Source organism: Anser brachyrhynchus (genome assembly GCF_964034855.1).
Source record: "Anser brachyrhynchus genome assembly, chromosome: 1".
Lineage (NCBI taxonomy): Eukaryota > Metazoa > Chordata > Aves > Anseriformes > Anatidae > Anser > Anser brachyrhynchus.
Window position 1 is genome coordinate 194,081,706 of NC_137694.1, and position 26,270 is coordinate 194,107,975.

General features: G+C 42.9%; 1 protein-coding gene across 14 annotated transcripts in view; it reads right to left on the bottom strand.

Moving 5' to 3' along the window:
- ZC3H12C (zinc finger CCCH-type containing 12C) overlaps nucleotides 1–25,751 on the bottom strand; it is a 47,726-nt gene extending 21,975 nt beyond the window's left edge. Inside the window, exons 1-3 of one of the 14 annotated variants that reach the window (XM_080580406.1) lie at nucleotides 21,730–22,516; nucleotides 20,902–21,039; nucleotides 1,916–2,682 (exon numbers count right to left, since the gene is read on the bottom strand). In XM_080580406.1, coding sequence (XP_080436532.1) covers nucleotides 1,916–2,610 — 695 coding nt within the window. In that variant the 5' untranslated portion in view covers nucleotides 2,611–2,682; nucleotides 20,902–21,039; nucleotides 21,730–22,516. The other 13 variants (XM_080580417.1, XM_080580416.1, XM_080580412.1 and 10 more) reach the window with 13 other exon arrangements.
- Between the last annotated feature and the right edge of the window lie 519 nt (nucleotides 25,752–26,270).

Here is a 26,270-nt window from a genome sequence, read left to right on the forward strand (position 1 = left end):
TTGAGCAAGACTACTAATGACTCATCAAGTACAAAAAAATACGAATACCCCATTTGGAAAGAAGCACTAGAGAATCACAGAATATCCTGAGTTGGAACGGTCCCACAAGGACCACTGAATCCAACTGAATTCCACACAGGAGCACACAAAAATAAGACCAGACATCTGTGAGCGTTATCCAAATGGTTCTTGAACTCCAGCAGGCTCGGTGCCATGACCACCGCCCTGGGGAGCCTGTCCCAGTGCCCGCCCACCCTCTGGGTGCAGAACCTTTCCCTAACCCCCAGCCTGACCCTCCCCTGTCCCAGCTCCATGCCGTGCCCTCGGGTCCTGTCGCTGTCCCCAGAGAGCAGAGCTCAGCGCCTGCCCCTCCGCTCCCCTCGTGAGGGAGCTGCAGGCCGCCAGGAGGCCTCCCCTCAGCCTGCTCTGCTCTGAACAAACCAAGGGACTGCAGCTGCTCCTCATACATCTTGCCTTCTAGACCCTTCACCATCTTTGTAGCCCTCCTTTGGATACTTTCTAATAGTTTTATGTCCTTCTTATATTGTGGTGCCCAAAACAGCATGCAGTACTTGATGGTGAGGCCGCACCAGTGCAAGCAGAGTGGGACAATCCCTTCCCTCACCTGGCTGGCAGTGCCATTCTTGATGCACCCCAGAGTATGGTTGCCCCCCTGGCTACCAGGACACACTGCAGGCTCATTCAACTTGCTGTTGACTGGAACACCCAGATCCCTCTTGTCCCCCACTCTGTACGTACGGACAGGGTTGCTCCATCCCATGCACAGAATCTGTCTCTTGCTCTTGTTAAACTTCATATTGTTGGTGATTGCCCAGTTCTCTCATTTGTCAAGATGTCTCTGCAGGGCCTCTCTACCTTCAATAGAGTCAACAGCTCTTCCCAATTTAGTACCATCTGCAAACTTACTCAAAACACCTTCAAGTCCTCCATCCAAATCATTTATGAAAACATTGAAGAGAACTGGCCCTAAAATGGAGCCCTGGGAAGCCCCACTAGTGACCTATAGCCTTTATCCCGGAAGAGTCTCGCACCAACTTTTATTGCTATGTTAATATAACCACATCAATTCATTAGGAGATGAAAAACGTCCTTCTAAACTGTGCTGCCAGTAATCAGATAATCCCTATGAATTACCTAATTAGTTACTAATCAATTTGTCACTTAATCATTTACATAGCTGTAAAAACCATCTCTGAGCATCTCTCTGCCATTTCCTTCTCTCTAATCACTGAGGAAGTATGAACCTCCTGCCTCCCGCCAGACAAGTTTCTTGCTGTGCACCTAGACCAGTGGGGTCAGAATGGGTGAATGCTGCAGGTAGAAGCATCACCCACAGGCATGTAAATGAAAGTCTGAAGATGCAGTTATCTCAGGATTTAACAACAGTAAAGTCTAGCTCCAAATCTGATAACCAACACTCAGATTTTACTGATAGATCACTTTTCATATGAACCTACCAAGGAAAAGTACCCCTTAAACCACTCTCTTCTAAGTCACTTACTGGTTTATAATCTTAAAGAATCTTTGCTTTGACCTCTTGTATGTAACCGGATACAGCAATTACTTGTAGCAATGGTGCCTAATAAGGATTTTTTAAGTATATCAAAGTTAGTTTACTATTAGACTGGCAGTGGGAAGGAGAGATTTGATAGCTGTGTACACAGGGAGATTGACATAATTAACCTATGGTTATTTTAACAGCAAGTACAAACCACTGAACTCTTACAGACCTCTAGCCTGATTACAAGATCAGCATACTGTGTGGTTGAGGAAGAAGCTTGCAAGAGAACCTGCATACAGTTTTAGACAATTATACAGAACATCAGTGCTTGAATTGGTCAAGGCAATTCTGTTTCCATTTAAAGACAAAAGCAAAAGCTTCATGGTCACATACCTCATTGCAACATTGCTGCCATCAATAACTATTGGCCTCAGGTTGTCACCATCCTCCGTCACATCCTCCTGCAGCGGAGATTCTGACCTCTGAGACTCTATGGAAGACGCTTCACGCATTACACTAGTGTTAGCATTAGTTACAGACTGATCAGTCTCAGTTTTATTCCCAAGTTTGACAAGTTCTCCCAAAATATCGTTTATTAAAGCATCAGTACCAAGTTTATTTAGTACAAGTTGAACCTGCTCTTCAGAGTAACCCAACTTAAGTGCAAACTCCAGTTTGGTTTGATATTCTTTCACCACATCAGGGGGCTTTTTGACTTCCTTCGGTACTATCTGAGCCTCTTCTATCCTAAAGTCTTGCAAGATCTCATTTCTTTTTAGAATATGAGGCTCTAAGCAAGGAGATCGGCACAGCTGTCGGTGAGTCTTAGGCAATAAATGTGATTCTGATGCAGAATTATTCAGTTTCTCTGAATCATTATCGGAATTTGTGCTTTCTTCAGAGTCACAACTGGAGCTTCCTGAAGTCTCTTCAGATGCCTCCTTGTCTACATCTTCTTTCCTAGAATTAACCTTATCCATCGTCGGCTTCTCCGCCATCGACCAAGGTACAATTGCATTTATTTGTGTGCCAGTGCTCCCCACATAAAGATGGCCTAAGTCATGCCCCAGGTGATCCTTCAAGCCCATGAAGCTGCTGCATGTACTTGACTCCACTTTGCTGTTTTTCTTGTATTCCTGAATATAAAGTGTTCCGTATTCCTGAAGAGAGAACAAAAACGTTGCAACTGGTTACACATCTTACTTGTTTTGTATTTTCTTCCTGCTTCCTTGGAACTGCATTTATTGTCTCCCAGAAATGAAATATGACTTATTTTTTAAACACAGAAAACTTTTTTCGGAAAAAACAACAACAAAAATTAATAAGGAATAAAAATAGGTAAGCCGACTAACAACTGTTTTCCAAATGTATGAAATGCTTTTACTTAATCATTTCTAGAAATATGAAAGAATAGGAAAGTTTATATAGTTTATGAAAATAAATAGTTTAGGAAAGAATACGAAACCAAATGCTACAAGTTTGTTTACTGTAACTCAGAACTCATCAAGACCCAAAGGTACCAGGTATTTCTTTTAACTTTAGACAATACTGCAACAATAAAAGAAAGATGCAGCTATACAATACAAGTACTATAAAAACCTTTTAAATTAAGTAACTTAGGTTCTCTGTTGAACAGAAATTAGCACAATACTAGATTATCTGGCTTATTAGGCAAATATAAGATGCTATCATAAACAAAAGTTATTAGTAACATAAAACGAGGAAAAACTTACTGGCCCTAAAATACACTATCACTCAACCTATTTCTGAACTCTTTCATAAAGTGATAGTTAACTGAAGAAAGACTAATTGCTCTCAGAGTACTGCATTACTAACATATATAGGATGCAGAGGCATGGATTGATCTAATGGTCAATAAAGCCAATGGAAATCCTTGCACTGATCGCACCAGGCTATTCATCAAGCCAATAAAGCAACAAAATTAAATGCTAATGTCAACTCTTGGACTTGACTTGTGCAAGCCTTTTCCTGGATCAAACTAAATATATAGGAGGAAGTCACATAGGAAGAACAGAAAGAGAAAAGTTGCAGTTTTCCGGACTTTGTACACTTGCTGCACCAGTTTTTCTGGAGAACTTTTGTATAATGGCAGTTATACAGAAGTTAGCTACCCATTTCATCACAAAGATTACTTTCCACAACCTATACTTCTAAAGACAGCTTGCTACCTCTTTCCCGTATTTTGTTCTTTTAGATGGGATTTTTTTACTAACTGCTTCAATTAAAAAAGTAAAAGACTTCTCATAAATGACAATGGTCAACATGAAGCAATCGTACTGCAAGGTTACGATAAAATAATAATAAAAAACACCAAGGGAAGACTATGAAACAAAGAGTTCTTTCACATTTCCATCTTACAAGGCAGAATATAAGAGTAAGATGTAGATCCAAGGGATTTCACTTGAACTTGACAAATACAGTACTGACACAAACTTCATCAAAGAAGTTACACTGAGAAAAAAACATTATGCTAAGCAGAATCCCTTGATCTACACTAATACAAGTTACAGATACGTCCCACAAAGAGCCAACATCTCTGACAGCAAGTACATTAACTCTCCCATTACCTTACAGGAGAGCATTTAAGAATAACCCAGTATTTTTAAAATACGGTGTATGTTCCTCTTCTGGGGATAAGGATCTGGGTGCACATGAGCAATTCATCCAGGCTGGTCTTAAGACTTAAGGGAATCAAGCAAGAAAACTGGTCCCTGATTTAATAACAGAGCACCCCATAGGCACTTAATGCTAAGATATCATCGCTATGGTGGAGATTTTATCAAGTGAACAAAAAAAAGTTTACCTGAGAGTTTTTAGTTAAAATAAATAAATAAAAATCATCAGAAGCATTTTTGTATCCAGCACCATAATCCAGTTAAGACTGACCACTAAAAATATTCTACTTTGAAGTTTTATTTTGATCTGACTATTAGAAGAGAGTAAGGCCATAACATTCTCCCGAACAGCTTATCAAGGAATATTACATTCCCTTAACTTGAAGTTTTAGGATTTCAAGCCATACCACAGATTAAACAGAACAAGAAATTAAGAGATGAACCTTTCCACCCAGTGATTTACTAACTAACGTAATGCACTTGATAGCACAGTGCTAGTAACAAATCACAGCGATATCCCAATAAAAGAATACAGTTAGAAAACCCAACGCTGTGGCCTTCATAGAACTGACCCCCCTCCCAAAAAAACAACAACAACAAAAAAACTCAAACAAGAAAAACCTATTGGAAGCAAGGCTGCTAAGCAACAAGCCCTTAGTTGCTAGGATGCACTCCTTTAACATACCATCATGAATACTAGCGCGGCAAAAGAATAATTTGGTATGAACAAAAGCCCATGAAAAAGAGTGGGACTTAAGTGCGTCTGGTTTCCCCTCTGAGAACAATGCAGCTGCCAAACCAATCTGGAAGGCCCGACATCATTGTTCCCCAGCCGCAATCTGCTCTGACTCGAGGAAGTCCAGTTAATGGGCAACACTGAAAAGTTGAGCTGGCTCATGTACCGCCGCCGCAGAATGCGCTCGGATAATGGGTCGCTGCCTAAACCCGTGTACTGTGAAATGTCATTTTAGCACTGAGCTAGGAGAGAGAGGCTGGGTTTTGTTTTTCCTTTTTCCCCCCCCCTTGGAAGTGTGGGGGGGATGAGGTTGGATATTAACAGCATGGCATAAAGAAATCTTGAAGTGCCTCGATCACTAGGAGGATTTTGTTTGCTTAGTGTTAAAATAATACTTAAGTTGTTTTCCAATTCCTTCTTCACTGAAATCTGAGTGCCTCACAGCAACTACAGTCATAACACCCTCCAGTGTGATTAAAAAACCTCATTGGCATATGAATATATCTGAAGATCAGACCTAATACGGAGCATAGTTGAGATGATTTGCACATCAACTACATACAAAAAGTGACCACAAGTTGAGCTTTGTGCATTGTTGGGAACATATATATCCCAGCCTCACATCCATCTGCTTTAAGTCTCGTCAGCCTCTCAAGGGTAGTTAAGATGAGGCATCTACTGCAAATCCCGAACTGAAAATTTCTGAAATAGCTGTGCTTAATAAGCAGTATGCTATTCCTGGCATTTGGCCTATACCCTGCATGCAAACTGTACTTGTTTTCAGACCAATTTTTGCAACATCTGTGAACTTTGCACACTGTATTTGTGGTCAGCAGCATCTCTTAGAAATGCTGGACTTGGGAGCTCCCAAGCTGATGTCCCTTACAAGAGCCCTTGGTTAGAACCACGAAAATCAGACGTCACTGTTAAGTGCTGCTGGAGTTGATTTATTTTATCTTGACCTGGTTAGTGAGGAGCACTATGCCAGAATCTATTTATTTGGAATTCAAATTCATTCAAACACTAGTGTACCTAGATATAGGACAACGAAGGTCAAAAAAAACCCACAAAAAACAGAAAAGGTGGCATTTATTCAAGGAGTAACATCAGATATGAAGAACTCCTTACATTCTTTATTTACACAGAACTCTCATTATGCACATAAGGTTTTGAAGTATGCTTGCTGATACAATGCCATATAGATAACAAAAACATCCCCTATGAGTTCTGACTTGACTGAGTGCCAAACAAGCAAACAAAATCTACAAAAAAAAAATCAAAAAAATCTTGTCAAGAAAAGTCTGCAACTTTTGGTTATGCTCACAGCTGAGTAACATAACTTGCTTTTATGTGTAAAGAAAAAAAATTGTCCAAATTGGGAGTTATCAATTTCATTATACTTACAGCAACACAACTTTTAAGAACAAACTACAGCCTGTTTGAAACTAGAGCATCTCATACTGGGTTCACTGATAAAGGCCCAAAATATTGTATTATTGAGTCACTTATGAAGTATAAACGTAGTATGTTGGATGAGCACTGTGCTACTACATCGTAGAACTGCATTCCTTTTTCTTTTCCATTTTCATCCACTATTCTCCACTAACTGTTAACAACAATCAACTCATTAATTCACAGAATATTTCTATTTCTCAGAGGAATGTGGGCAAAGAGATCATCTAATCTTTTAATGCATATTCTGAATATTATCCACTTACAATTGAACATACGAGAAGTAGTTTAATGCAAATTTTGTTCATGGAGGAAAACAACAAGGAGCAAATGGCATGTCTTGTGGCAAAGTACCAGAAATTGTGTATTCTCAAAAGAATTCAAGAGTTTCTGAAGATACATTCTACAGTGAAATAGATCATCTTGTTTTCACGCAGGAAGTTTTTTTTTCTAAATCTTCTAAAAAGAAAATGGGAAATATTGAAATCACAGTTTGTTGAAACACTGTAATCACTTGTCACAAAGAAGTGCATAGCTGATAAGAAAAAATGAATGTATGTTACTCAAATCGTAAAGATACTGCAACAATGCAAATAAAATAATGAATATGTAATAAATACCTACTGCTGTAGTTTCTATGTATTTAATTACCATTGTATTTCAGCGAGTGCTGTTGTCTGCATCATTCTATCCAACAAAGGAAGGATGTCCCATTGAACAGATTGGTTAATGCTCTGGGGCAACAGATGTCTACTGGAACTGCAGGAGACCAGCAACTGGTGGCCTGCCCATCTTCTGAAAACTTTCAATAGACTCATGCATATGTTCACACAATAGGGCATGTGGTAGAAATGCAAACCTCTTTTTAACCCTTTTATATGCTCTCTTTCCCTCCCAACTCATATATGAAGGTCTTTGGGTTTTTTTGTTTTGTTTTGTTGTTTTTTTTTTCTTTACAGGATCCTTGGAACACAGGCTCATGGAGTATATAGCACTTGTTCTTCAGTCTAACATCTGAACTCAAAACATAAAACAAAACAGATTAGAAACTTTATAAAAATAACTATGCTAGATCCGACACACTTCTGAATAGCTTTCAGAGCACAAAAGCTTTGAATGGAACACGTTCCCACCTGAGAATATCCTAATGCTCTCACAATACAGTATCTCTGCACAGCCCACAATGGAGCTCTTCCTATTTTCACAAACAGAAAAACTTACCCATTGTATGGTACAAAGTAAAAGTTTTCTTTCTTCTTCTAAAAGCGTTTTCTACCTCTCAGAAATTAAAATAAGCAATAGCCTACTTGCAAAAAGAATGTCAATACCCATAACTCAAGGTTGAAACCTTCCCTTCTCCTCAAGGAGCTAGAAGAAAATTTGTTCTGCTGATGGCTACTGCCTACCATTTTCAGGTTCTTGGAAATGCACTGTTTCTAGTGCTTTTAAAAGTTCCTTAATAGAACGCACTGAGCTAGAAGATGACTCTTTAATATACTTAGTCTTCAGATAGATTTTTTTTTTTTTAAAGAGATACCCAGAGTGTGCAAACCTCAGCTGAGGCATACGCTAGCTACGTTGTCAGAGCACAAACTGACCTGCCGGAACATCAGAAAGGTGAAGCGTCCCATTTCTGCAGAGAGAAGCCCGTATACTTACGTTCGCTGGAAAACACACAGACATTGGTTTCTTGTAGCTGTTCCAGAAGCAACTCCTTAACACGATTTCAGCTGCAGACTTCAGGCAAGCAAGCAGAACAATGAATGGATGAACAGATGGACCCGCAATGTCTTTGCTTAACCTATTACTGAGCGGAAGAGGAGCCAATCACAACCCGCAGAGCTCACAATTAGTTGGCCAGGCAGATGCAAGGCAACCTCCCCACCCTGCATCAGGTTTGGAGGTTTCTAAGATAAGCAAGTTGATGTCATTCGCAGGGTCTGCCCCGGGCAGCATGTGTATTAACGAGGGGTATGCAGCAACAATAGGCCATACAAAAGAGACTAGCAGGCAGCTGCTGTATGAGAGCCAGAGTCATTAGGGAGCAGGCTGCCAACAAGAAACACCTGGCTTGGGCAGACTTCGGCTTCTCCTCATTGTTTCTAATTCATGAAACAAAGAAAGGAATTATTTTTTAAGTAGTAAAAGTTGTGAGTTCCTATGAAAAAAATCACTCCTGAGGAGTATAATCTCTTCTATCACGGAAACTAAAAGTTCTTTTTTTGGAAAAATTTTGAAGAGAAATAAATCCATCAGCAGCTATGTGCGTTCCCCTTCTCTTGTTAGCAAAATTAATCATATCGGTACATTGTGCAAGGAGGTATGAAAGGGGCCCACACTAAGCACTGAAATGTATTCAGAAACCGCTTTCTGAATTTCCTGACACTTTTGTGCATCAGTCAATAAGTGTAATAAATTTGCATTTATACACAGTTATAACAGTACTTGTGGGTATATTTCAGTTTCAGCAGAAGGCAAAACTGATTAAACTAAACTCACATAATATTTATACGCGCAATAATGCATATTTTTATGCAATGGCAGTGAAACATTAGGGCACTTGATAGAAAGGCAACAAGAAGCACCCTTTTGTTCTGGCACCACTCCTATTTGTTTGTAACAGAACTTCTCTCCCTGTTATTTCACAGGCTTGTTCTAGATGTCAAGATCTTCCTGCTTCTTTGCAGTGATGAAATATTTGAACAAAAGTCAGGAGCTAGGCAATAGCCAGCTTCTCTTGTTTTTATTTTGATTGAGGTAAGCCACACAGATACCCAAACCCAAACTCCAGTCCTGCTCCCTGCACTGCCCAACATTTCCAATACAACAGGCCCTATAACAGCAGCAAGGTTTGATGTCTGATTAAAAAAAGCAGAGTCATACGGCCTTTCAAATAAGAAGCTGCCACAGCTGGTAACTTTACCACAGACAGCTCAGTGCAGAGAAGCACACAGCCCTGAGGAGATTCTACGTTTGCAAATATTCACCTGAACGACTGCTAGAAAAGCGAATTTACTGACCTTCAGCATCTGCACGTGGCTGAAAGCACTACTGAAAACCACAGGGTCAGCTGTTCTCGTCTGCCTGGGAAGACAGGCGACCTGCTGGGAAACTTCAGCTGTGATTTAGAAGAAGTAACGAATGTGAATAGGTTTGTTAGACCTCTCTGGGTGATTTCCCAGAGCTTTACGTGGATATTAGTGATTCAAGACTGTAAACGAAACCACACACCATCATGCTACTACCTGATGACTTTACCATACGTCCAGATACAAAACCGAAGATCAGGACCCCCAAGTTTAGTTCCTCTGCACTGTCCACTAAACACTCCCGAGAACAACAGCTAGCACCACTATTTTGGGGCTTTTGAGTCGGCGGCAGGAGGAGACTCCTCACTAATTTCTGCCACTGTGAACACAAAGACTGAGGGAAAGCTACCCACGAGCACAGTGGGAAGCCTGATCTCCAGCACTGGATTAAGCCTCTTTGCAAACAGCAAATAAAAGCAGTGATCTGAAAAAGCTAATCAGTCCCTGCTGTGGTATTTAGACTACCTCAGTTGCCGGTATTGGATAACGTTAAGCATGTTAAAACTTCTGTAGACAAAATAAGAAGCCAGTCCAGTTCCCCTATGCCCAAGAACTGCCCTTAAAAGCAAGCAGGATCACTTGGCTAGTCATTAGTTTAGTATCTCCCTGATTAGAGCCAGGCACTTCTTCCATGATACCAGAAAGGCCTGTTTTGGCAGAGGGCAAGAAAGATACCATTTACATACAAACTGAGAACTTCCCAGCACATAAATGGTGTACTTATGGCTGCACACACACAATTAGGACATGAATATGATTTGGCTTGAAAACCTACCTTAAAAAGAAGGGTGTAAGTTCTGCAAGTTTACTTGCTAAGATGGGTCCCCTCAATGTCTTCTGCAGTAACAATAAGTACAATAACAAACAAAAAAAACAACACACGAAACAAACAAAAACCCTACACTACAAAGCAACTTTCCATACTGCAACTGCGTGTCTTCTGGGCACCAGGTCTGAACGTCGGCTGCTGATAAATCTTCATGCTAACGCCACGCTGCAGCCCTGACTGTGACTAAACTCAGAACAATCTCAAGACTTGTGTTATATTGTTTCATTTGCATAAAGTATTCTAACAAGCTGCAGTTGCATGAATTAAGAAAACATTTTTTGCATGATGTCAGTTACGTAAAACAGCTGCCTGTACTTGAAGAATTTTCTCAGCTCGCCCCTGAAAGAAGTTGTGCTGTCGAAGGTTTACAAAATGTCAGATCATCCTATTAAATCATGTTTGCAATGACAGCAAAGCATTCATATTAAGGTTTTAACCAGTACACTAGGCTTCCTACTGGGATTGAGGAGGTCAACAAAGAAACCTCAGTAAGAAACAATGTGGGTCTCCTGTCACATCTGTGACGGGCTACAATAGAATCACTCGAAAGTACACAGTGCAAATGAACAAAGAGGGCTCTACTTCTTTGCTAAAACCTGCAAATCCAATAACTTGACTAGCTCAGCAACCTCCTATTACCTCATTTAAAATACAAAGAGTCACGAAGTTAAACCCCGTCACCAAAATACAGCATATGGCAGTTCTTCAAACTTCTGACCTTTCAAGATGGGGAAGCTCCAAACACCTACTTCTCGTGGCTCCCACAGATCCCACACTGCGTACAGCACTCATCGGGTCTCTAACACCACTTGACTGAGCAGCAGGCTAGCCCAAAATCATGAACTGGCTGGAGGTGGTGGGATAACTCGGACTAAGAGGCAGGAGGAGACTTGAGGAGAGCACAGAGCCAGGTGTAGGATGCTGTAGGGGTGCAGCCCGGGGTAAGCCCCTCAGCTGGGCAAGGGGTGGGGAGGGAAGTGTCCCCTCCTGGTCACTGCTGCACAGCCAGGTCCGAAATGCACACCTGGGAGGGTCTGAGGGACCACAGAGACAGAGCTGGAGCAGCTGGAAAATCTGGACTGCCTAGGCCAGCAGTATTTGGGAAGTACTACTATAATGGAAACTGGGGGACAAAAAAGAAAAAAATTAGAAGTCGTCTTCTACTTTCAAACAACCCTTGTCATTTCAAGCATGAAGACAAAGCCTTTAAAAAAAGAAATGATTGTATGCAAGCATACAGAGTGGTCATTCTGTAACTCCAGGGCTACGGTTGCAGCAATTAGATGATTTGCCTACTAAAGCATTTCATTATCTTTTATTGTAGAACTTTATGCTAAGTCTCCAGTAATAACCGATGTATTCACAAGAATAGACTGTACAAGTTAAATCAAGCACATAACATTGCATTTACGAAAGAGAGACAAAGGTTGTATACTAAGACAAAGCTCACATTGCAAAATATCCTACATTGACTATTGTACTTGGGAGCTACAAGGGAAAAGCTTATATTCCAAATGATGAGGTGGAAACAGGCGTTCAAGACCAGGCTGGACGAGGCCCTGGGCAACCTGATCTAGTGGGTGGCATCCCTGCCCATGGCAGGGGGCTGGAACTGGATGGTCTGTAAGGTCCCTACCAACCCGAGCCATCCTATGATATGATGCTATGAAATACAGCAGAAATTCCTCTTCACCAGTCAGTATCTTGAGTGATGCCAAGTATCTCAAGCTCAGCACTTTGAGAGAAGTACGCTTAGTTTGGAGAAATGGTTAAGTGGCACTCTAGACTCAATCCACATGTGGTCACAAAACAAACAAACAAAAAACCACCGCCACTCTTACAGCCACGCAGAGGAGAGAACTAACCGACCAGTAAAAACTCCCTAGAATTCAGAAACACAACTGATGTTATGATAAAGATGAGTAATGCTCTGCCTAGAGAAAATAGCTACCCTTCAAAAAAATATTTTTAAAGTATCAATTGCATTTGAAAGTGAAATGTGATTTCTCCATAGGAAGATATATAAAACCACTTCCAAACGCAAAAAGCGGAGCGGCAAAGAGTTACTTCAATTTTGGAAAGACAACTAAAGGTGCCTGTAGTTATCCTTAAAGTTTAACAAGGTAGAGATGCACTTTCCACCAGGCCATCACCTTAAAAGAGGTCAACAAGTTCCCAGTATAAGCCTGTTAGATCACCAGTATTGACAGCATGCAAGACTTGAGCAAGCTGTTGCTCAATTCATCACATCCTCTAATATGTTTTAAAGAGGAGAGGAAAAACTTCAGCTTTTTCTTTTCCAGAAGTAGCAATTATTTCTTTGCTGACCATGCATATGAACAGCTGCAGTCTTTCCTCATCTGTGGGTAGACAAAGGCCGTGACCACAGGCTCTTTGCCATGAGATGACATGGTGCCCACATGCAGCTGCCCCCAGCTACAGCCTGCCTACTTAAGGAGGCCGACGGGATCGAGCTCCATCAGCCAACTGTGCAGAAAGCACAGAGCAGAAACACTGCAGTCACCCTTCAGCATCACACCGAGCAACTCCTGAAATGAAGCACGTTTTCTTGGGCCAAGAGCTTCATTCTGACAGCGAATAGTTTTGATGATGCGACAAAAGAAACAAACAAAGAAAACACCACACTTAACTAAGAAGATAATGGAAAGGTAGTTGCCTCAGCCGCACAACTTCAGATATCCATTGCAGGCATGGATCCATAACCAGTGCTTCTTCCAAGGAATCACAGCATCACAGGTTGAGGTTGGACCTCTGGAGGTCCCTGGTGCCACGCCTGCCCAAGCAGGGACACCCAGAGCAGGCTGCCCAGGGCCACGTCCAGGCGGCTTTTGGAGATCCCCAAGGAGACCCCACAGCCTCTCTGGGGGTCACCGAGCAGAGCCTGGCTCTGTCCTCTCTGCACCCTCCCTTCAGGGATTGAGGGACACGGATGAGATCCCCCTGAGCCTCCTCTTCTCCAGGCTGAGCAGCCCCAGCTCTCCCAGCCTCTCCTCACAGCAGAGATGCTCCAGTGCCTTCATCATCCTGGCGGCCCTGCCTTGGGCTCTCTCCAGTATGCCCAGGTCCCTCTGGTACTGGGGAGCCCAGAACTGGACCCAGCACTCCAGGTGTGGCCCCACCAGTGCTGAGAGGGAAGGATCCTGTCCCTTGATCTGCTGGTTCAACTTTGCCTGATACAGCCCAGAATACCATTTGCCTTCTCTGCAGCAAAGGCACGCAGCTAGCACGAGGGTTTTCCCATGTTTAAGCGATGCTCCGACTGAAGCATGGTTAAAACCAGGCACAAACAACCAAATTACATGACCACACCTGCACAAATAAACCAGTGCACGCACACACAGAGGACATAGCCACAGAAGTCCTGCTTCCAAGAAGAGTAAGTCAGGTGACCAGAAATTCTTGGTGTTTTGGGGAAATAGACACACAAGAGCAATCCAAACTGTATCAGGAAAATGTTCTTTTTTACAGGATGTAAATGAAATTTCACCATTCCCACTCGAGGTCACTCGAGGTTTGATTTTGAAACTATGTCTATGTCTGTAGAAGAAGATACTTTCACTCCCTGTTGAGATACAACCCTGAGCAAGACCCACCAACCCTGTAGACCTTCTTTTAGGATCGTTCCCTCAGTTACAGTCTCCCGAGGGAGAGAATTCCCCCCCCCTTAAAAATGCAAATATCATGGAAAAATACAACAGCTGCCACTAGCACTGAGGGTAAGTTCAGAAGCTTTCTTTAGAAATGCACTGTAATCTAGTATCTTATATTTATTTCTGCTCTTTTTGGTGATGCAAGAGCCTACAATATGTTGTTATTAAGAAAATTACCCAGATTAAAAATCCTTAAAAAAAAAAAAGACAGAAAAATCACCTGCCGGTGGTTATCAAATTCCAGTCTGTAGCCACTTACGGGTCTATCCTATTTTTATACAGCTTGCTAAAGAAAACCAGGAGAAGCAGCTTCCAACCTGCGCCTTCCAGCTCTACTACTAAGTTTTTCCTTCTGATTGCAAACCACGATGTCGAAAGCCCATCGTGCACAAGGGTGGCTGCTGATCAACTGCTCTCATCAACACCAGGGCAGCGCGGAACATGCAGATTTCCGCCACAAACTAGATGACGACAATTAGTTTAAGATCACTGCCAGAGGACATTGTTTCATTCCTTCCTTATTTTTATTTATTTCCTCATGAATCGAGGCAGAGACACTGACATACAAATCGCTCTAGAGACAAAAAAGGAGTTTCCGGCGATACACGTTGGATTTGATCTCTTCCCACTTCCAGAATGAGTCACGGTGTCTGGGTGCTTTCTGAACATGAAAATCTGAACTGTCTAATTAACTTTCCTTGTGACAATATTGGGCGGCCAGACAATGCCTACAACTGTACAAAGTGTACGCCGTCATGCTTAGCAAAGTACTTTTATTCAAATTTGTTCTGTCAGAAGAAAATCCGCTAACAAAACTAACATGGTTAAGTGGAAAAAAAAAAAAGTATTGTCTTCATTTAAATACAAATTTAAGAGACTTCACTAGTCAACCTAACATCTTTTATCTGTGCCATGCTATTATTAAGAGTTTGAAAGGAGTGTCGGAGGAAAATAGGCTTCTCAAACTGTCTAGCGACACAGGCAGGTTGTGTTTCAGGTCATGCTGCTGGCAACAGAGCTCCTTAATCTCCAGGGTTCCTGGACAGAGTTCAAGGTGTTGGTTGGACTCTGTGTAGCCCTAAATGGCTTCACAGGGCTATGCTTATTTGAGAGACAATTCCTGTGCCTGTACCACACTGCTGCAGTTGTCATTTTGGACTGGAGCCTTCTCCGAGAGAGCTGCCAGCAGCAGATTTTCTGCAAGACTTTCAACTTTACAATTCACTCTCTACAGGGATGAAAAAGCCAAAAAAAATATGTTAAGGTTCAAATTTTTACTCAGATTTTTAAAGTAAAGAATTAAGAAAGAGACAGCAAATGCAGTTTGCTGAGACACACACAGTATATAATTCTTTCCTGCTTTCTGGGGAATCTTTTAATAGCACTGACAAATAGTAACAATAGCCAGATCATATAGTAAGTAGGTTACTGTAGCTGCAAATCCAAGCTCAAAAATAAATAACGAGAAAATAGCTACCCAGAGGTCGATTTGATTACCTGTCATCTAGGTACGGGTTTTCTTCAGATTGCTGTATCCCAGAACCCAGGAGAACCCACCGGGAAGTCCACACACTAAGCTATGCGCACCAGCCTTTAAAATCCTAATTTTACATATTAATAAAACAGTTTGGCCACTTTTGTTTAATAACCTAATATATCAAGAAGAGACAAACCATCTGGTAGTGATTTTAAATAACCTTTGTAGGTCTTCAAAGTTGCAGATTCATTTTGTTCCAAGCTCAGAAGGTTGCAACTTTTAAATTAGAAATGAACATTGCAGACCAGATTTCCTCTATGTTTAGTCCCCACTTTATCATTTTATTTTTAAAGTTGGAAAGCAAACCAGATTTTTGTCCTGTGAATGAATACCTGTACATAGTCCTCCATTAAAGTTAATACATTTTGATTCTTTTTGGCTCCCCGAACTCACATTTTCCTTTCCTGAATTCCACCTTCATACACTGAGTGATGCTGCATTTAGAATTAAATAATTTAGTTTGGAAGGGATCTCCAGAGGCCAACTAGTTCAACAAATCCCATGAAACTCAAAGCAAGGGCAGCTACAGCAGGTCGCTCGGCACCTTTTCCAGTCAAGCTTCCAGTCAATTTCCAAGGCTGCAGATCCCACAGCCTCCCTAAGTGCCTGCCCCAGTGTTTAAATACCTTCATGTGGAGAACATTTTTCTTTATGGCCAGTGAGAATTTCTTCACTGTGACTTGTGACTGCTGGCTGCTGTCCTTGTGGTCCATACCTCTACATGGAGCATTTCTGTCTTCTCTACACCCTCAGGTTATATACCTGAAGAGAGCCATAAGATTCCCCTGAAACTTCTCTTACCAAGGCCAAACAAATTTGGGCTTCCCAGCCTCTCCTCGTGCGTGATGTACTTCAGCCCCCTGCACATGCTGGGAGCCGCCCTCTGGATTTGCTTCAGCAAGTCCATGTCTCCTGCCCTTCAGAGACCAAACCTGGGCACGGTGCTCCAAGGGCGACATCCTGAGTGCCAAAACGAGGCGAACAATCACGCTGCGCATCTGCTGGCTGCACTCTTGCTAATGCAGCACGCTTGGCCTTATTACCTATTTCTGCAACATCATCTTGTGCTTATCAGGCGGTGAGGCTTCACTTTCCACAAAAGCCTTCCATGTTAGCAGATGAACTAAACTCTACTCACAATGCCTGCTGGAGGCATCTGCTTCCAGTGCTCCCCCAGGCACACCGATGAGTGCGTCCAAGCTGCACACGAGCAATTCGAACCGCTTTCTGTACATAGAGTGCAGAAAGATCACAGTAAGATGATGACACTTGTTCTCTTGTGAATGAGTTTGCTTACCTGAGGCCCTTCCTGTACACGTCAACAGGTAACCGATTTGTAACATGCTACCCTCTGAACCCTAGCAAGGTGTTCTCATCAGCAGAGAAACGAAGCCAGAGCCACCTCTGCGCATCTGCACCACCTTGACGGAATCAAAAACTCCAGAGGCTGGTGTTTCATGCAGTTCCACGTGAGCTACAGACCGCTACAACGGCCTCACGAAACCTTGGAGCTGCCAGCTTTATGAAACAAATCAGATGGAGGCCCATCACCAAACGCTGAACAGAACCTTATGGAGAGGCCACACACGGGACTAACAAAGCCAAAGTGCAATTATTCTGAGTCGTGGAAAAAGGCTGGCTGCCTAACTCCACAGTGCAAACACACGCTCGATTTCCGTGAGGAACTACAGTTTAATGTCTCATAAGTTATCGGGCAAGGGAAGCTTACCAAGTTCCACTCCTAACACAAGGGATGGCCCCCTCAGAGAAGAAGGCAGAGTTCAGAAGAAACAGCCTAACTTTGAATGAGTTTTGGAATTAAGATCAAGCTGCAGCTACCGGGCACCACACTCATGAGCCACACAGCCTCTTGCTGGAACCAGATGAAAGCTCTGCCAATGCACACACGATATCAGATGTTAGTTTCCAAGCGATGGCTACCATAAAAAGCTATTAACAGACAACTGATCAAGTGGCTGGGGAAACAACAGCTGAAGCAGAAAACTCTGATTTTAATCTTACAGCAGCAGGACCAACACGCAGCTCGGCTGGCAGCCCAGCAAGGGTAGCAGCAACAATCCCAGAGCAGCTGCTATAGAGACTCAGGAACCCAGGTGCACTGCCCTGGGCATTTGTAAATCACAGCCCTTCCCCAGCCAGAAGAAACCATTTCCAGAGGTGCATCTGGCAAGACAAACCTTATGTATTGGAATTACGGCTGACGGAGAAATTATCTCAGGTTTTTAACTCGGTTGAGCATTTTGAGCTGGGAGGGCCTTTAGGGGATGTGGCTGCAGTCTGTGAGCTCTCAGACCCTCCACTTCGATAAAGTGGAGATCTCCGTGAAAGCGCTGGTGGCACTTTACCAGGGAAACATCTCTCACCGAGGATGAGGCTATGCTTCGATGCTCTGCGCAGGAAGGAGTAGGTAACTCAGTGGTTCGAGTAACTTCACAGATGAGAAGGATTCGAGAGCCCTGTCAGAGACAGGGCACCAAACGTAACAGCAACTAGGAAAGCAGAGAGACAAGGGTTTATAGATACCAGCTACTTGTATAAACAGAAGCTTGCAGAACAAAAGGAAGCTAGAAAAGTAGTTTCTATTAACGGAATTGCAATCTGTCCCTTCTCCAGCCAGTCTTAGCCAAAACCACCAAATTTAATTAGTCCTAAGATGAAAGGACTAAGTGACAGCAGAGCAGTAATTTTCAACTCATCACAAAATTTCAAAGTTTCACGGCATTTTGCCTCGAGAACTGATTCATTGATTTCTCAACTTAACACATCACTTTTTATAGCTCTTATGGGAGGATGGCTCACAGAAATGGTCTTTTAGGAACTATCATGACAGTTTTAGTCAATTACTAAAGCACTCAAGGATTTCAGACTCTTGCCAGCCTCGGAGCTTTAGCTGCTTGCAGCAAGCAGACTGCTTTTCAGGTATTTGCAGAAACTTGTGTCACATGTGCTGTTGAACACCTCCAGCTTCACTAACTTCCCCAATCTTTGGCACCACTCTGCAACTTTCAACCACCTCCTAAGACATTCCTTTCATACCAAAAGAAATTGCTGTATTTCTTCCTCTGGGAGGATTACTAATGACCACTAAATTCTCCTTCACTCCCAACCACTTCATGTCTTGCTTTGTCTCTTCCTCGCTTTTCCCTGCTTTTCTCAAAATACCAACTTCCACAGAAGTAAAATCCCTCCTTCTGAGCATAGCTTTACTTTTCTCTCTATCCAGGCTCAATAAAACTATTTTATGAGAATGCATTTTTAGTTTGTACACTCTTGCTGAAGTTTTATGCCTATTTATCCTGAAAGAACTCAGACCCAAATCACTTTGGGTTAAAACAAAGGTATTGGGAACTGTATTTCCTGAGCATGTATGATGTTTCTACATTTAAAGGACAACAGACCCTGGGGATGGTCTAGCATTTTGTTCTTCATCTGTATCTACCTACATGTATACATAAACAGACACCTCTCCTCCCAGGGAGGAAGCTGACGAATGTGAAATCTTCAAGTGGTACACTGGAATCATAAATCAAGAAAAAACAACCCCAACACAGCCAGGCACTCAGGAGAGGTAGTCTGGAGCGTGACTGTGCGGTGAGCCTGGCAGAAGGAATCCTGCAGTTGCAGAGGGCGAGCTGCTTTTCTCCCTGTGGCAAACTTCAGAAAGGTTCTTGTCTGGACCTTTCCAGTTGGGACTACAGATGCACAAGTCTGAAACTTCAAGTAGTCTTTCGAAACATTCTCATTCTGCAGCTGTGATACAAGAATGAATAGAGCTGGAGTTTACCAAAAAGCTAAAACAACTCCTTAACCGGGGAGCACAATACCCTTGCAGAGTGGCAAAGTGTCAAGTGTCAAGTCCAGCTCTTTATGCTAGGCAAAATACAGTTTGAATTTTTGGTAGTGCAAGTTCAGCCTTTTTACACAAGAAATGTGATACAGCCTGAAGTAATCAATCCCAAAACAGGTAAAAAAGGGAAATGCCTAGTTCATCTAAGCAGAAAGCCCCAAGGTTATGAAAACCTTCATCAGTTTCTGCTCATCAATAAACAACATGGCACAGAACATGCTTTTTGACAGAGCCTCAAGATGCTATATAACGGTACTTAAAGGTGCAGAGCTTTAAGGGAGAAAACATCCATACGGTATTTTCCCCCTCTAACCCTGCAGAGCTGCCTATTCCACAAGATATGTAGAGGAAAAACATGGAGAGAGGGGAAAAAAAATAAAAGGAGAAAAGGAGGAGGGGGAAGAGAAGGAAAATTTGAGAGATGCCTCATAACTCTAGCAGGAAGGCAATTATGAGCAGATTACAATTGATTTTCTATCTGCGTGCTAACTGGAAATGAGCAGGGGGGTAAGAAAAATGACTCCACTTCTTGTTACACCATCTTACCTCTGCTCTTCTTATACACTACTTTCAACATACAAATTAGTAACTAAAAAGCAGTAAGTGTCAATTCTTTCAAGCATAAAAAAAAAGAGGCTTGTTCAGCTAATGGGTTACTCACTTCAAACATATGGCAGTGGTAGTACATTCACTGTAAATATTTAGCATGCTTGAAGATGGGAGGCATTTTAAACATAACTACGCAGTACACAGTAAGAAATATAACACATAACTATACAATAACTTCAGTCCAAGGACTGAAACATTTCAGTCTTTTCACAGAAACAGCTCACTACAGTCTATGTACAACATCTGTTTCTTCTGGTACCTCAGATATAGTTTCCAGTATCACAAGACACGAAAAAAGAAGTGTAACCACCTTCATCACTAATAAGGCCACTGGGCAGCTGCCATGGCAACAAACACTACGGAAATGAGTGAACAAGGAAATATCTCCTGAATAACAACAACAAAAAAACCCACCCCTATCCACTACTTCCTAGCTACATGTGGGACACTGCTTCACCGAACAGCAAAAGCAGCAGAATAATATTTACAGAACAGGAAAAAGGTAAATTTTACGCCATAACCTTACATATCCCATTTCCAACCTTCCCTTTGATTACTGTAACTCTCTACCCCCACCCCTTTTACTACTGTCATTCTTTTTCAGGTAGCTCAGCTTTTAAGAATTAATTAAAATACAGGGTGAGATCCATGGTTAGTAGCTGAGGCTAGAAAATTCAGATTAGGATCTGTTATAATTAAAAAAAAGCATAAGCAGTGAAAAATCTACAGACTTGAAGTACCGAAGGGGGTAGATTTTTTTTTACTATTATGATTTTTTCCAAAGTATTCGTTCAAGCCAGAAGTTACAGAGCTGATGCAGAAAATACTGAACAAGATTGTGACTTTATTAACGTAAGAAATTAACCTAAATGACATGTGCCCTTTCTACCAAGCACTGTTCCTTTTTTTTTTTTTTAATCTGTAGCCATTTCTGAATACAACAAAAACCGACCTGAGCCAAGCAAGTTCCTCATTTCACTTCAAGTTGACTTTGAATTGTCCTGTTTCAGCTTGCTTAAGGAGTATTTTCAGCTGCATGTAGGATATGTAAGATGTCAGTGAAGAAAATCTTGTAAGGTTTTTCACTTACCTATGTAAAATTAAACAGCAAATGGTTTCATCAAATACTGAACTGAGTCTCCAGTCTTTTCAAGTCTCATCAACTGCTAGCCTAGTTTTCTTCAAAGAAATAAACAGCTCTGGAATACCAATAACATTTTAAACACTTGGTACAATCCAGAAAAGCGAGCAGTGAAATCACTCCAGTGGACTGTTACTCAGCTCAGTGTTCAGCCTAAAATGCACAATATACACAGATGAGTCAAGTCTAGATAATCCTTCATGCTCTGTCTGGTTGAATGTATAGGGCTTGCTTTTAAATTGCATACCTTAAATAAACTCCACTTTTCTTTGCATTTATATCAGAAGACCACATTTCTTTAAAGCTTCTCGAATTGGAGATGCCTAAAATTTTTTTGGGAAGTTCTATCTACCAGGACCTCATAAATTATAACTGTTTTTCTAAAAGGATCAAAAATGGTAATGTTTATTGTAAGACCACTGAGTAACTGCTGTCCTACAGATGTCTAGTTTAGTAGTAACAGTGAAATGGGCACATTGGACTGAAACCATAAACACGGCAAGGTTTGTAGGGAGATGAGATACCTTGAATTGGTTCAACTATCTCCACTAGAAAAAAAAAGTTTTTGATTTCTCAACACTAATCATTCTAATTAACGAAAAAGAAGGGGAAGGGAGAAGGAAGAGGAAGCACATTTACCTGTAAAAGTAATGTAAGCATACTAAAATAGCTGTGAACTTGTTTTGCACTGAGATAACAAATTCTCCTCAAAACGACAGCATGCTTGAATTTTGATCTGCTCACTACTTTACACTTTGTTGAGGTGGAATCTCATCTCAGAGCATCCTCACACAGAAAAAAAAAAAAAAGTTTGTTAAGATTTATCTAATGCTGTCCCAGAAGAAGGGTTATAGTAAGCTCATTGGATTGCTCTATGGGCACATGCCAGGTGGCAACGAGACAGTGGAAGAGGCAGCATCCCAGCACTTTGCAAACCCAGACATGAATGGTTTATTTTCTTTCCAGATCAAAAGACTGTACACCCAGCACTTTCTGAAGCACATTATTAATTGTGTAACACGAAGATTCCCAATTACGAACTACGGCTCCACTCTGCAAACACAGACCAAGAGGACAGGACACAGCACTTTAACGCTTCTCCTGGTGGAGAAGCGAGACCCAATGTTTAGCGGGATGGCTTGACTGGCTGAAGCCAACTTTCAGCAACAATATCTAACGTGGGCTACCTGGCCTTACCACAACCACCAAGCCTTGGCCAGGCACAGGACTGCCAGACGGGACCGGCTGCTGTGGGTGCTGCACAAACACAGCAGCCGAGTTTCCCTGCCGGAGGGCATTGTAAAATAACGTCACGGTGCCACAAATGCAACTGTACATGCCCGACGTTACTCATACCCGTCTGCAGAATGAAGTCCAAAACACACAGGTGAATGGAAATTATTATTTTTTTTTTTCTAAAGAGAAACTGCACCTGGAAAGGCTCGGCTGGACCTGGAAATGATTCAGGCGGTGCTCTCAGAGGTGGCTGCCTACCACGGGGGTGGCTACACGTCCTGCACAGCCCACAAGCGCGGAGTGAAGCCCCCCGCCGCCCTGACTTATTAAAAATAACAATAAAAAAGGGGAACGGCGGGGCGAGCAGAGGACCCGATCCAACTTTCTAATTCCCTCCGGGGCTCCGAGCGCCCGCCGAGCGGGGCAGGGGCACCCCGGGACCCCCGGGCCGGCACCGCGGGGCCCCGGGGCCGAGGGACGGCGCCGTCTCCTACCTCCACCGAGCTGCTCCTCCTCCTCCTCCTCGTCCTCTGCCGCCCGTGCGACCTCAGGGAGGCGCCGGGGGCAGGGCCGTGTTTACCCGCACGCCGGCCCGGCCCCAGCAATGGGCGGCCCCGGGGCCGCCGCTGCCGCCATGGCCGCCACCGCCCCCCCGTCCCCCCGGCACCCACCTGGCCGCCATGCGGGGCGGAGGCCGGCCCGCCCCGCCAAGGTCGCCGCCACCTCGCCCACCGCCACCGCCCGCCTCATGGCCTCAGCCCGCCTGGCCCCCGAGCCCAGCCGCCGCCTCTTCCTCTTCCTCCTCCTCCTCCTCCTCCTCCTCCTCCTCCTCCTGCCGGGCGGCACCTGCCGGTGAGGGACCGGGCGAGGCCGGCGGTGGGTGCCATGGTGCCGCGCCCGAGGCACCCACACGTTACCCCAGTGCTGGAGGGGAGGCTCCGTGCTGAACCCCCCCGGCCATGGCAGCGGCGCGGCCTGGGCGTGTGGTCCTCCAGGGCCGCCCGGCTGCCATCGGCGAGGTGCTGACAGACAGAGCTTTGCGACCGGAGTCTCCTCGTACCTCACTGTCCTTGGCTTTACAGGTGGAGGAGCAGAGACGGAAGAGCTCTTTGGCAAGGACCGCAAACGGAGTCTGTGGCAGAGTTGGTACAAAGCTCAGTTTCCGTCCCATGTTCTAAATAGGGGGTGTTTCCTCCCACCCCGCTGTTACTTGTGTGGAGATGAAGTAATCCATCTACCTCGCACCAGCCTACGGTGCCTTCTGTGTTCGTGCAGACGTGGCTGCGCGCCAGGAAGGTGGTTAGAAGATATGAATGAAGCGATGATGTTGCGGTTGTGGCTTGCTAGCTGACTGAGCGTATACACGATATGACATAAAGCCATCGCTACTCACAGGCGCAAAGTGTGTATGTAATCGATAGTCACTCACAGAATCACAGAATCGTCTAGGTTGGAAGAGACCTCCAAGATCACCCAGTCCAACCTCTGACCTAACACTAACAAGTCCTCCACTAAACCATATCGCTAAGGGCTACATCTAAACGTCTTTTAAAGACCTCCAGGGATGGTGACTCAACCACTTCCCTGGGCAGCCCATTCCAATGCCTACTCATATCCTACTACTGAAGTTTGTAAAGAATTCTTCGGGCACCCAGCAGAAAATGGGCTACATTTCTGAATTTTGCATGTAATAAATCCTATGCAGAAATATCAGCCTGAAATGCCGTTCTGCAGGTTTCATTTTTCCAATAAAATGTGATAGATTTACTTAGAACATTCTAGAGAAACAGAGCCGTGTCGCTTTCCTATATATATTTCAATAAAGCTTCCCTCATAGAGCTGACAGAGTCTATAAGCAGGATGACATGATTTTGTCTATTCTACTATTCAGCACAAGATTTGCTCAATTTCTCAGTGTATCTCATCCCCAGTTTGCTTGAGCATGGTTTGGAAGATTCGGCTCGGTGCAAGAGGCTATCTGTGGTTTACTCCTTGGCTGTGCAGAGTTTGAGACCTCTACTAAAAAAAAGACAATGCTTGTACCCTTAGTCCCAGACATGCTGATGCTGTTTCAGAAATGTCAGAGTGGTGTCCAAATGCAACTAAGAATATTAATTTAGAAGAGGAAATTTGTGAAAGCAAGACTAAAGAATTAGACACTTGCAGTTCCACTTTGCTGCTTATTATGGAAGGCTTTGCTGGTGATTGAGGAGTGTATGAGTCAGTTAAAAGCACTGCGGCACTGAAGAAAATGATTCGCAATTATCAGAAGAAGAGAGAGAGACTGGAATTGATTTTGAAACTACTTAAAGTCACAAGAGAGTTTCACATTAACTTTTTTCCTTAGTAAACTCTAGTTCCCAGTGAGTTTGTCTAAAAGATCTTTTTGACCTCATCTCCTGTTTCAGATTATGTAAACCTCCAGTACCTTTGTAACTGATTAAAATGTACTCATTGTAAGCGTGAGTTAAGTTTGCTCAAACGTGAGTTTAAATGAAGTGAGCTGCTTGATGTCACTGGGTTGCTTATTGGCAAAATCCCATTTCCCCTCTATTGACTTAAGTAGCAAGTTGCTTCCAAATTAAAATAGAAGTGTGGGAGTCGGAATCCAAGATTTTTCTGTCCCATGATCGCAAACCCCAAATATAGCAGCAGTACCTGGAAGGGAACGTTGTAGGAGTTAAAAGCCTTCCTCTTGGTAGGACAGTCAGGTGCTGGGAATTCATACGCCTCCAGAACTTCCGATGCCTCTCTTCTCCCTCTGAGTTTGCTTCCCCATTATAAGTTCACTGTTCTTCCCACACCACTGTTTTTCAGGTTTTGCTGAAACTCAGGACTTCAGTAGCTCGTCCGGGACTTTCACATGTTGCACAACCCTTTCCTGGTACGTAAACGGAGGAAAAAGTTGTTATTAATAACTGACAGTGCACTCGTGAGCATAATCAGTGCTTAAAAAAGAAGAGGGAAAACAGGACCCGCTGCCCCGTGCTGGAACCAGAATCTCCTTCATTTCCAGAATCTGTACTTACATCACTATAATGTAACAATACAGAATCAGATAAGTTTATAAACAGTACATTTTCTCTGAAACCATCTGTCTTCCTGTACATGTTAACTCTAATTTCCCTTGCCTTCTTTATGAATCTCTGTTAAGTCAGGTTGGCTTTAGCAACTTTGCATCACAGCTGCCTTTTTTTTTTTAAAATTAAAAAGTGCATATTAATATTTTCAAAGTTTGTTTACTTTCTCAAATGTGCTGTGCATTTATTCTGCCATGGCTGCTCTCCCCATACTAGCTACAGCTTTTTTCCATGACTTGAATATTTTCTGCCTGTTGGACAGAAAATGCCTCTTTTATTCCTGCAGTTGTCCAACAAGCTGCCCTGTAAGTGAACCTACTCACCCTCTTGTCATGGGAAACCTGTGTTAAGCGCCTTCCTCCACACCAGTCCACTTCTTTCAGTTAGTCCTTGCTCAAAACTCTCTTGATCCGGCTTGTTCTCATCAGATGTGCCAGAGCAGATAATGGATTTCAACAGAGCGATTGTTAGTGCTTGTTGCCTTTATTTTATAACTGCTGCTTTACTTTAAGATCCTAAATGGTAAGTCTATTTCCCGCTGGCCACCTGCTTCAGTATTTTGAGTACCTTTTGCAAGTAGACCCTCATCCTTTCCTTTTTTTTTTCTTCACTAAAACACAATTGTGGTCCCTGGTTCCAAACAGGCATCCTTAAAACATCTAGATGATTCGTCAGCTCTTGCTTTAGCCTCCCACTGTCATTATTTTCCCTTTTCAGCCACCACGTTTTGTCCAGTTACTTTTTCATCTCAGATCCTTGTGCTGCTTCTGCCATGATTTGCGTAGAAAAGCCTACATACTTGCTATGACAAAGCTGCTACGACAATGTACATTTTGTTAATTTATGTTACCACAGCAACTGAGT